At 49.1% G+C, this 12143-nt stretch overlaps 1 protein-coding gene and 1 non-coding gene across 5 annotated transcripts in view; one reads left to right on the forward strand and one right to left on the reverse strand.

Annotated features, from left to right (window-relative positions):
• Nucleotides 1-385: 385 nt before the first annotated feature.
• The window catches only part of ATG2B (autophagy related 2B), a 77290-nt gene continuing 65532 nt past the window's right edge, over nt 386-12143 (reverse strand). For all 4 annotated transcript variants that reach the window (XR_016226916.1, XM_089322816.1, XM_089322815.1 and 1 more), the window contains 7 exons: nt 11774-11978; nt 9491-9560; nt 9040-9122; nt 8284-8405; nt 7935-8089; nt 6969-7118; nt 386-1729 (listed from right to left, as the gene is read on the reverse strand). Coding sequence is in view for 3 of the 4 variants with exons in the window: in XM_089322816.1 (XP_089178942.1) it covers nt 1499-1729; nt 6969-7118; nt 7935-8089; nt 8284-8405; nt 9040-9122; nt 9491-9560; nt 11774-11978 (1016 nt within the window). In the remaining variant the exon portion in view is untranslated. The remainder of the gene's footprint in view (nt 1730-6968; nt 7119-7934; nt 8090-8283; nt 8406-9039; nt 9123-9490; nt 9561-11773; nt 11979-12143) is intronic.
• LOC127488142 (small nucleolar RNA ACA64) lies at nt 1002-1127 on the forward strand. The gene has a single exon (XR_007915594.1). It is a non-coding gene; the product is annotated as a small nucleolar RNA ACA64 (small nucleolar RNA).

The following is a 12143-nucleotide window of genomic DNA, read 5'->3' on the forward strand; positions in this document are numbered from 1 at the left end:
TTCTAAATTCTAAAGCTTTGGATTTTGGGTTTACATTGCTTTCTTGCTTAGAACATTTAGGGAATAAAACGGATTTAACTTCATTTTCTAAATGCAGTTCTGAAATCTAAATTTAGGTCAATGCCGACCCCCCGGCCCCACCCCGAGAAGCGCGCACTTCAGGACCGGCCGCACACGGCGGCAAGCACCAGCTTCCTGCTCCCGGCTGCACATCAGTCTACGGCCACACGGGCAGCCGCCCTTCCCGCTCCTCGGCGACGGCGATGGTGACGCTGACCAAGATCGGCCTTGAGAAAGTGCTCCCCAGTATCTTGGGGGCAAATCACAGGGCTGCGTCCACGCACATGCTCTAAGAAAAGCAAATACTCAGGGAAGCATGAAACAATTTCACCTTTAAATAAAAATACTTTATTCATTCCTGACAGGTTATCAAAATGTACACTGTTAACCAAGTAGAAACGGTACTGGGAACCAGCTGACTAGGGCATAGCTGGAGGATTTTTATTTCATTTTAAAGAGTGCAAACCACTTCTCGTCTCCCGCTCCACACGTTCCTAACAAGCCTGCGCTCACTCGCTTTAAGTGAACGAATAAACAATTACGCGGGCCCCGGGCCGTGACGGAACGCACGCGGAGGAAGCTGTTCCACTTCGGTCACCTCGAGACGCGTCCACTCGTCTTTATGCTGCAGGGTAAGTTTGTAAATGACATAAAGTACAGCGCACGTGACTTGTAGGAACCCACACACACGGGATAAAGTGCGACAGCAGAACGGCAGGGGCTGAGCCAACAGGAGCGCCGCCGCCGCCGCTCCCAGTGCACCGACACGGACTCCGACCGAGCGGCGTCTCCTCGCCGGCATTTCTGACAATCCTCTGCGCTCTGCTCCCTGGGGCTTTGTCTCTGTCCGAAGGAACTGTTGAGGCTGTGACTCTTCTTAAACCATGAGCAGAACTCCCCAGAGCTCTACCTATAGTGTTTCAAGAGTGCTCTCCAACAGTGTTGGCTGAAAACCACCCGGCCTTGGCCATGGCCGCGGGTGAGATTCCGCGCCTGGAGCCACCAGGGGCAGCAGCTCACCTCCCACTGCTTTGGCGTGGGGGAGGTGAGACCTGGACCCGACAGGTGCCCCCCCCCGAAAAAAAAAAAAAGTGCTCCCCAATGTTTCCGAGCTGTAAAAGGAGGTTTCCAATGAGACCTGGTCTGTAACAGGAAGTACAGCTATCTGAATGGACGTAAGCATTTCACTAACTTGGCAGCAAACACTTCAAGGCCCTTTGACACCAGCCACCAAGCGTGTCTGCAGGCAGGCACCAAACCAGCCCTACACCGTCCGAAGCTGCTGGCTGCACGTTGTTTCGACATTGTTATTTAACTAAAAAATGCCTCTGTTCCTGAGATGAGCACAATAAAATGAAATGAGCCCCCTCTAAAGCTGCCGCCGGGGCACTACGCTCGCGTTCCCGCCCTCGGGTCTCCCCAGGCGTCGCGCTGGGAGTCAGTCTTCCCCATGGCGCCACTTCTGCGATTCATCCTGCCGCACATCTGGTCGGATCTGGTTTCTCATGCCACCTAGAACGTTTGATGTTGCTTCTGTGGCAACGATCAGAGGTTTCACCACTGCTGGCGGGATCTGGCGCAGGACTTCGCCCACGGCACCAGTGACGCCCCTGCTCTCGTGTTCCCGAGCCGCCGTCTCGTAGATGGTCTGAGCCGTGTCTGCGATTCCCTGCAGTGGAGGGAGGCAGGCAGAGGGAGGGAGCAAACGACAGTCAGAAAACTGGCCAAGTTAGCCCGCAACACACACTTTCAGTGCAGCTGATCTATGTTGTTTGTAAACAGGTGTTTAAAACCCTGCTCTTAAGACTACACGGGATAATTATTTTTATGACAAAATTCTAATTATAAGGGAGAGAGGCAATTATTATGATTGAGTATTTTGTTGTGACGCTAGTGCGTGGAAAACGTAGCTAAACCACGATTTCACGTAGGGAAGCTCGCAGTAACAGTTAACGACCCGAGAGAAGTGTTCCTGGCACTACGCATCGCTCCAGTTCAATCAAACCCAAAAAACAGAGCCCCTGAAAAAGTACACTCACTAAAAGAGTACAGTGACAGCGCCACACAAGACAACTTAATTCACTAAGCTCTAGAAAATTATTTGATTTGTTTTAAATGACTGCCTGTGCACTAAGAAAGATAATTGTGAGACATTCAACTAAGATAACAAAGCTAAATAGAACAGTGTATTGGATTAAGTAGAAAATCCTGAGGACATAAAGCAGGGACATGAAGAACACAAGTCGTTGAATGATCAGGAATGAAGCTTCTGCGTGAGCATTTTCCATCTTCCTTCTAACAGCGCAGCCACGGAACAGTCGCGACGCACAGCCCTGGAGCTGAGCGCACAAGGTAAGGACAGCTCCGTGCTCCGTGGCCCATCCCACAGGGCTGTGGAATCGCTACCGTCCACTCAGTGCAGAGCCCCAGGGCACGTGAGGCACCACTACGCCGTGGCAGGTTCAGCGATGGGTACGGAGCAAAGCAACCGCGGGTTCTCCAGGGGCATCGAGGACCCCTTGTCCTCACAGAGAACCCAGCCATCGCCTTGAAAAGCCAGCAAAGCATGGTGCTTCTGCCCAGGGCTGCAGGCGAAAACCCGTAATCACCACGAGGCTACAGAAAGCAAGCCCAGAAAAGCTAAGCGCTGTTTCTCAAACTGCTAGATGACAGCAGTGGGAACCGTGAGCACAGTGAGGAAAAGGCCCCCCGTGTTATACACATCCCCCTGCTTCATCGCCCCCCGCCCCCCTGCAGCTCCCCCCACACCCCACCAACAGCAGGCACCACAGCAGGAGGAGTAACGCCACCAGGTTTGGAGACAACAGAAGGAAATTCAGATCTCACCTCCACCCCTTATCAGTGTAGCTGACAGAAGTCAGTCAAACAGGGAATCAAAACACTGTTCGCCTCCTGTGGTGACTGGGATTGAGTGAAACAATTCATCTAAAGAGGCACAGAAGGTTAAGCCTCTGCCTGCAGTGCCGGCATCCCACGTGGGCGCCGGTTTGAGCCCTGGCTGCTCCACTTCCGATCCAGCTCCCTGCTAACTGCCCTGAGAAAGCAGCAGAAGATGGCCGGAGTGCGTGGGCCCTGCAGCCATGTGGAGACTCAGAGGATCCTGGCTCCTGGCTCCAGTCTGGCCCAGGCCTGGGTGAGGCAGCCATCTGGGGAGTGAGCCAGCGGACGGAAGGGCTCTCGCCCGCTCGCTCTCACTCTCGCCCGCTCACTCTCACTCTCGCCCGCTCACTCTCACTCTCGCCCCCCCCCCTTTCTCTGTATCTCTGCCTTTCAAATAAATGAAATTTTTAATAAAAAGAGTTTGACACAACTTGGAAGATTATAAATGTTCAACAAATAATTCCTAGGTCACTCCTTGCAAGTACCCAGCTACCATCAAAGGGAATTACACAAAGCAGAGGCCAGCAAATCTTTTCCGTAAAGGCCCAGTTGCTGTCACGTATTCTTCTTTGTCTATGTCTTTTTCTAATCCTTTAAAATTGTAAAAGCCATTTTGTAGCTCAAAGGCCCACACAAGAACAGGTCTGGGCCACACCTGACCAGCATCTCTGAGAAACACAGGACAGAAAGATGTATTCCAAGAGAGGGAAGAGATGTATAATTTGGGACATGCTCAAGTTGACTTGCCCCAAATGGTAGAGTTAGAAACATACCAGGGGATTCCAATTCAATCCCATCAAGGTGGCATGTACCAATGCCATCTTACCATTCCAAGTGATCAATTTCAGTTCACAATTGATCATAATGAAAGGACTAAGAGTCAAAGGGAGCACATAAACAAGTCTAGTACCTGCTAACACTAACCGATAGAATAAATAAAGGGGAGAGTGATCCAACATGGGAAGTGAGATACTCAGCAGACTCATAGAATGGCAGATGTCCTAAATAGCACTCTGGCCTCAGAATCAGCCCTAAAGGCATTCGGATCTGGCTGAAAAGCCCATGAGAGTATTTCAGGCATGGAAAGCCAAGACACTCTGGCAAAATATCTCTGCGAGTGAGATCCCAGTGGAAAGAACAGGTCTTCAAAGAGGGAGGTACCTTTCTCTGAAGGGAGGAGGGAACTTTCACTTTGACTATGACCTTGTCTAAACAAGATAAGAATCAGAGAACTCAGAGGGCTTCCATAGCCTTGGAAACTCATGACTGGAGCATAGGGAGATTACTGATGCCATAGACAGGAGTGTCAGTTGGTAAAGTCAACAACAGGAGTCACTGTGCACTTACTCCTCATGTAGGATCTCTGTCCTTAATGTGCTGTGCATTGAGATTTAATGCTATAACGAGTACTCAAACAATATATTTCACTTTGTGTTTCTATGGGGGTGCAAACTGTTGAAATCTTTACTTCATGCATACTAAACTGATCCTCTGTAAAAAAAAAAAAAAAAAAAAAAAGAAATTATCAACTCCCAATTTGACTCTCACTGGGATTAAACATGACAATAGGTCTGATCTGATTTCATCATCATTTAAAAAAAATCATCTATTATTTTTCACTTTATGTTTCTGTGTGGGAGCAAACTGTTGAAATCCTTACTTAATGTATACTAAGCTGATCTTCTGTATATTAAGATAATCGAAAATGAATCTTGATGTGAATGGAAGGGGAGAGGGAGTGGGAAAGGGGAGGGTTGTGGGTGGGAGGGACGGTATGGGGGGGAAGCCATTGTAATCCATAAATCGTACTTTGGAAATTTATATTCATTAAATAAAAGTTAAACAAATAAAAAAAAAAAAAAGAAAGATGTATTCCATCTTGGCTTCCTGATATCCAAAACAAAGAGAAATCTTTTTCGAACACAGACTGGGCTCCGTATAACCAAGCACATCCTACCGTCTCACTCCACACTTGCTCTCCTCACCCCTGCGCCGCCCCCTCCTACTGACAATGTGGACTCCAGATCAGCTCCCCAGGCCCCCACCCGCTCCTCCCCGGGGAGCCTCACTGTCTGCTCAGGGCTCCGCGGGAACATCACACGCCCTTAGCGCTCCTGCACACGGGCAGTCTGTGAAGGACACACACACTTACTTTAAACCACCCACCGCAGATACAGATACGGGCAGGCTGCTCTCTGGCAAAGCGCTTCTATCTCGCTGTGCCTTGAAGCCCAGCACGAGTCTGCATATCTGATTTCTAACATGTCTACTGCAACCGACCCAATCCTGACCTCTGTAGGGAACGCTCTCTTTACTGCCCACACTGAACCTCAAAAAACTGACCCCCAGTCCTACCACAGTTAGCCACTAGCACAGTTCCTGGGACCCTACCTCAGTGGCCTTCCCACCACTAGGAACCAGAGGCTGTCTCTATCAGGACCGAGAGCAACAAAGGGACTGCTGTCCTCAGACGACGACTGGGGAAAATCTCCTTAATAAAATCCTAAAACATGAATCACGAGTAAGATGACCTCAAACCTCCTTATGACATAGAGAGTAAAATGAAAGTCACAGACGACGAAGCAGGCAATGCCCAGCAGCACAGAGTGGAGATCCCTCTTAGCACAGAGAGGAGATCCCTCTTAGCACGAGAGGAGATCCCTCTTAGCACGAGAGGAGATCCCTCTTAGCACAGAGAGGAGATCCCTCTTAGCACGAGAGGAGATCCCTCTTAGCACAGAGAGGAGATCCCTCTTAGCACGAGAGGAGATCCCTCTTAGCACGAGAGGAGATCCCTCTTAGCACAGAGTGGAGATCCCTCTTAGCACAGAGAGGAGATCCCTCTTAGCACAGAGAGGAGATCCCTCTTAGCACAGAGAGGAGATCCCTCTTAGCACAGAGAGGAGATCCCTCTTAGCACAGAGTGGAGATCCCTCTTAGCACAGAGAGGAGATCCCTCTTAGCACGAGAGGAGATCCCTCTTAGCACGGCCAGAGCGAGTTAGCATCGCTTACTGCGTGCCGAGGATCCCACAGTGACAGTCCCCCAAGCCCAGCCTGGGGAGCTTCCTGGGCGTACAACAGAGGCACTCACTGACCATTGCCCACGGCAGTGTGGGAGAGGGGCTCTGTCCACAGGCAGGAAATGAGTAAACTGTGGCATACCCACACGAGGAGATACCAACAGCCATCTGCATGACATCTTCCTGCATCAATGACACAGACAGACGTGGAAGAAGGAAGTGGAGGACGATACAGAACAACACCATGGATGGCAACTTCTAAAATACAGACCCAAGCATGCTTTGCTTAGGAAGACATTCTTCACATAGTAAAACTATAAGAACATGTACAGAAAGAACATGTACCACCCCAGGATTCTGAGAGAAGGGCTGGGAGGGGACCGGGGTAGGTGACTCACCTGAAAAGCTCAAGTTCTTAAACAAATCTGAGGCAAACAGAGCAGAGTGTAAACACAAGTCACACCTAGACGGTGGGGCCGGCACGGTGGTGCAGCGGGTAAAGCCGCTGCCTGGGACGCCAGCGTTCCATGTGGACGCCGGTTTGAGACCAGGCTGCTCCATTTCCAATCCGCCTCCCTGCTAATGGCCTGGGGAAAGCAGCAGAGGATGCCCCAAGCGCTTGGGCCCCTGCAGCCATGTGCGAGGCCCAGGTGAAGCCCCGGCTCCTGGCTCTGGCCCAGTCCAGCCCCAGCAGATGTGGCCATCCAGGAGGTGAAACAGACGGAAGATCTCTCTCTCCTTCCCTCCCTTCCTCTCTGTAACTCTTTCAAATAAATAAACAACTCTTAAGAAAACAAAATAAAAAAGACCTGGACGGTGAGCATGGGCTGGCTTCCCTCGGTCACTACTCTCCACACGCGCCCCAGGCACAGCGAGCCCCCCTCTCACCCAGAGGCTTCTGTGGACAACGAGACCATCGCCCGCTCTCGGGGACAGAGGGCCAAGGCTGCAAGCACTGTGGCTCGTGCTCCCTGTCTTCACGCACCTCCTTCACAACACTGTAGGCCTTGGCTACACCTTCCCGCAGGTCTACCGGCTGGCGGGCCAGGCGGTGGTGAGGAAACCTCTTCGTCTTCCTGGGCTCGATAGAAAGCGTCCCAGGAGACACCATGTCATACGCAGTCTCCGCCGCGGCCTGTGTCACGTGTCAGAAGGAAGAGTTGCATTAGAGGGGTCTGGAGGTGGGCGGTGACTGAGGAGGACCCGAGGGACTCGCACGGTCACCAAGTCCAGTTTAATCCCTTACACCCAGAGAGCTCAGACCTGCTTACTCAGTCCCCTTCCACTGGGAACACTCGGCACCCCCGTCAGTCCACAGAACTAGCACTGCTCTTGCACAGCGCTTCTTCCAACATGGCTATGATCACTCATGCAAATCCTCCACTAACTAAATGGTTATAATTAACCTGAAATGGGCAAACTGGACACATCCTCTGTTGCTTTATTCCACTAATTATTTAATACTGAATACTGAAGCAATAAAACAAGCATGATATCGAATAAGAGATCTACTCCCGATGTCTTGTATATTTTCACAGTGTTGTTTTAAAAATAAACCCAGGGGCTGGCAAAGTGGTGCACTGGGTTAAGCCACCACCTGCGACCCCAACATCCCATGAGTGCCGGTTCAAGTCCCAGCCACTCTACTTCCGATCCAGCTTCCTCCTAATGTGCCTGGGGAAGCAGCAGAAGATGGTCCAAGTGTTTGGGTCTCTGCCAGCTAGGTGGGAGACCCAGATGGAGTTCTAGGCTCCTGGCTTTAGCCTGGCCCAGCCCCAGCTGTTGCAGACATTAGGGGAGTGAACCAGGGGATGGAATATCTCTCCCTCTCTGATCTCTGCCTTTTAAATAAATGCTTAAAATAGTAATAAATAATGAAAAAATAAAAACAAAATAACTTGACCGTTGTGCAATGGCTCTTTGACAGAGGAAGTCAGTCCAGGGAAGATACCTGTATGGTCTGAACCATTCTGTTCGTGAGTTCTAGCGCGGCCATCGCTGTGGAGGTACCAAAGGAGGCAGCACCCCTTTGGAACCCTCGCACGATGCGACCGTCCTTCCGGTACTGCTCGATGGGCAGCCAGACCAGGTCCTTCAGGCCTTGCACTAGAACAGCCAACAGAGAAGGCAGTGTGAGTGTGAGGGCAGGGCCGGCATTCCTGCTCCTGAAACTGCGGCCCAGGGCGGTGAGAGCGAGCGCACAGGCAGCTGCTTGGAAAGAGGGCGCGCCTGTGAACTCAGAGGTTTTTAGAATCACCAAGAACACAATTATCTCTCAGTTAATGAAAAAGGAAACTCACCTAACTGTACCAGTGAGTGCAGAGGCCCCACACCTCCCAGGATTCCTGGTAACTGGTTCTTCTTAATGTCATTAAGCCACTCAGTGATTGCATATGAGAATAACTTGTCAACACCTAGCAAACTAGAGCAAACAGGAACGAGTGCACAGAAAAGAGAAACAGATTCACACACAGAGACAAGTAACAAAAAGAAAAACCCAATTAGGACAAACAAATTTTATAAATTCTAAGAAAAAATATTATAGAAGCTCTAAAAACACCTAATATTTTTAAACAAAAAGAAATAAAAATCAGTCATTTGCCTCAATCTGAATTTCTCTTAAAATACGTAATAAAAGTCTAATTGCAATGTCAATAATTTCTACGTCAATTAGGTGGTATATATGAGTCAGTTCAATCATCTAATAAGCTCTGAGATAGGATTAACCCAAGTCTATAAACTGCCACTATTACTAAAAACCACTACCCTGCGAACTTCTGTTTTTTCAGTGTATAAGCCAAATGACAACTTTAGGAAATTCATAAAAGTACCCTAAACCATAGCTACTTTTGAAAAATACTATTCTTTTCACAATACCCTAATCCCTCATAGTAAAAATTTGCCCCTAATCAGTAGACTACTCTAAAAATGAGCTCTCTACAGACAATACTGAAAAACAGTAAATTATGTTTCCTTGCCAAGAAACCCAGTTTTTAACTTACTGCACACTAATTCTAGCGCCTTTCCTTACGGCGTCAAACAACAAGTCGGTTTACCCATGCCGATAGAAGAGTCGCTTCAGCTTCAGCTCAGAGCAGTTCAACTGAGCCAGGCCAATCAAAATCCCCGCTAGTGTACCCTGAAAATGGAAACGCTCGGGTTAATACGCAAATTAAGGAGAGATTTAATACTGAAAATCATCACTATGTTGAAAGTCCAAAGCAATAGTCACCAATGACACTAAAGTACTTAAGATAGTTACAGCAGAAAAAATACATTTAATCTAATGTATAGCACATTTTACTTGTGTCAGTTAAGTAAATGATTTTAATTTGCTTTAAAAACAATTAAATTTAAAAACTTTGCATTCATTTCAAATCTATATGTATGTATGTACATTATGTGTGTATACATACTATATATAAACTATGACATGGCGAAGTTAAAAAAAAAATCAGAGAAACAAATGAGCTCATTTTGTAGAGTACATGTACGAAGATTCCAAACCTGATCCATGGATACGTGTTTGCCATGATAATCAAGCCGAATAGGAACTTCCGATGTGAATCTAAATTCCCTGAGGATTTAAAAAAAAAAAGAGGGGAATTATTTATATAAAAATACTAATAGTTCTAAGTAGATGTAAATTAACTCGTTCAATTGTATGATAAAAACAAGATCATTCAATCATGTACATATCTTAAGTTCTAACTAAAGAATGTCTCTTAGTTCTACCTTCTTTTAATACAATTAAACAATATTAATCATCTTAAAAAGTGTATTTGTCTATGTTTAAATTTTCTCACAAAACCATTTTCCCAGTTTATGAAATAATGTTCACGTTTAGAGAAAGGTATTCTATAGGCATGTTTAATTCACAGAGAAGACGTGACCAAAGGCAGCTTCACGACTAAGCAAGGTGATGCAGTCACTGTCCAGAAGCAGAGGAGAGAGCGCCATGGGGAGGAGAGGCCAAGTCCCCACCGTCAGTGACGTGGGATGCAGCAGGGGACGTCGAAACTGCCACTCCCTGAGCCACAGCCCCTGCCTTGGCAAACTTCAAAAAGCGCAGCCCATGCTGGGAACCTTGGTGAGGGTTCTAGAAATGAATGCCCACAAATAGGTGTCAGCATTCAAATGAGATTCCAGCTACACACTGATGATACTCACCAAGCTTTCAGAAGTTGGCTGCATACTGGGCATCCGGAAGTGGAGATGTGCTTTTTCGCACAAACTTCACACTTGTGGTTCCATCCTAAGCCCTCTCACCCACGTCCACACCCCTCCCGTGGAAACACCGTGTCCACACTGGTCCTGGAGAAGCGGGGAGCCGAGCTTCCCTCGCCCCAGTGCCTCTACAACCCTCTCCACGCCCCTCCTCCTTTCCTGTGCTGGCCACGGCACACACCGAATACAGCACACTGTTTCAGTTCTTTGTGAACTAGGTCCCCTCGAGTTCTTCTTGCCTTTGTTCACTGTGCCTAGACCAAAAGCTGGCATACACACAGTGAGCGCATGGACAATGTCTGTGGAGGAGGGGGCTACCCCAGCATCACGGGACTCAGAAGACCCGAGTTCTAGTCCTGACTCGGCCACCGCCTGGGTGGCCCTCACAAGTGGCTCCCTCAGGTGCGAACCTCAGGGCCTGGCTCTTTGGGAGCTTTTCAAACTAGAAATTTAAATTTAAAAGCTATTTGAAATAGTCTAGTAAAAAAAAAGTAGTTGCCTAAAGGATTTTTACTTGAGTAAAACATTTATCAAATTTCTTTTTTTATAAAAACCAAATTGATGGTTTATATGATTAGTATAAAAGAGGCATTTAGATGCAAGAAAAATTTTAAAAATTAAACACTCAATGAGGGAAATAATAAAAGAGGTTCTTTCTCTGTAGTGGAAAGGTTTGCAGCGGCCAGAAACCACCTGCCCTGGCATCTCCGCCTTCTCTGCTTTCCTGTTGTCATCAGTGTGTAAGACACCTAGGACAGGACAACTTTCCTCCAGTTAAACCTCGGCGCCTAGGGGGAAAGACTGACGTCGGGGACCCCAGACGGCGGTGCGGGCGGGCGCAGAAACCCGGAGCAGAAGTCGGGGACCCTGGACAGAAACCTGGGGTGGGAGAAGTCGGGGCCCTGGACAGAAACCTGGGGTGGGAGAACTCGGGGACCCTGCACAGAAACGTGGGGTGGGAGAACTCGGGGGCCCTGGACAGAAACCTGGGGTTGGAGAAGTCGGGGGCCCTGGGCGTCGGCGAGGCGGGCACAGAAACCCCGGGGCGGGAGAAGTCGGGGACCCTGGGCATCGGTGGGGGCACAGACACCCAGGGAGGCAGCCAATCTTCTCTCTCCTCCCCTCTCTGTCCTTCCTCCCAGCCTCCCCCAAACACAACACATCCGTTTGTCTCTTTTTCTCTGTAGGCCTCAACTTTGGCATTCCCGCCCTTTATTTATTATGGGAATTTTCCACCTAATTTTCTGTGCCTGGCCTCGCCCGCGACTGTGGTGTGTCCAGTGACCCCGCCTTCCCCGGCTGCACGGGCACCTCCGGCGCTGCTGCGGGGACAGCCGGCCGCACACGGCGGCGCTGCGCTCCCTCCAGGCTCATTCCTCTCCCGTCTGCTCTTTCACAGCCCTTGATGGCAGGAAGGCAGTCCTGGACTGTTGGAGAGGGGGGCAGAGCAAAGCCCCTTCCTCGTGAAGCACTAGAAGTTCGTGAAGAAAAGCGGAGGGAACCCAGGGGCACGCGCACAGTACAGACCAGTCCTGGACGCTTCCCTTGCTATCAGTCAGTCACCTGAAGAACACCGGCTGGCCGCTGAGTGACGCGTCTTCCGCTGAGAAGTCCGCTTCTGCCCCGGCAGCCTCTCCCAGGGGGCCGGCGCTATCGTTTAGGGAAGGCTGCCTGGGCTCGGGGAAAGAAAGAACCAGATCTGGCTCCTTTGAAGTGCTCAAATGCCTCGGCAAGCTGCAGGTAACATCAGCTCCAGGAGACTTTTTAACTGAAAGTGCAACACACACATCTGAACAATCAGCTACGCTTCTTTAACGCAACCATTTACGTTAAACCAACCATTTAAAGCCAATTTGCTTTCACCTTTTACATAAACTACATTTGCAGTAGTTAAAAAGGTAAACACAGAACAACACATTTATCTAAGTGGGAA

The sequence above is a fragment of the Oryctolagus cuniculus genome, chromosome 20, assembly GCF_051225735.1.
Source record: "Oryctolagus cuniculus isolate XC-2025 breed Fujian yellow rabbit chromosome 20, ASM5122573v1, whole genome shotgun sequence".
In the NCBI taxonomy this organism is placed as follows: domain Eukaryota; kingdom Metazoa; phylum Chordata; class Mammalia; order Lagomorpha; family Leporidae; genus Oryctolagus; species Oryctolagus cuniculus.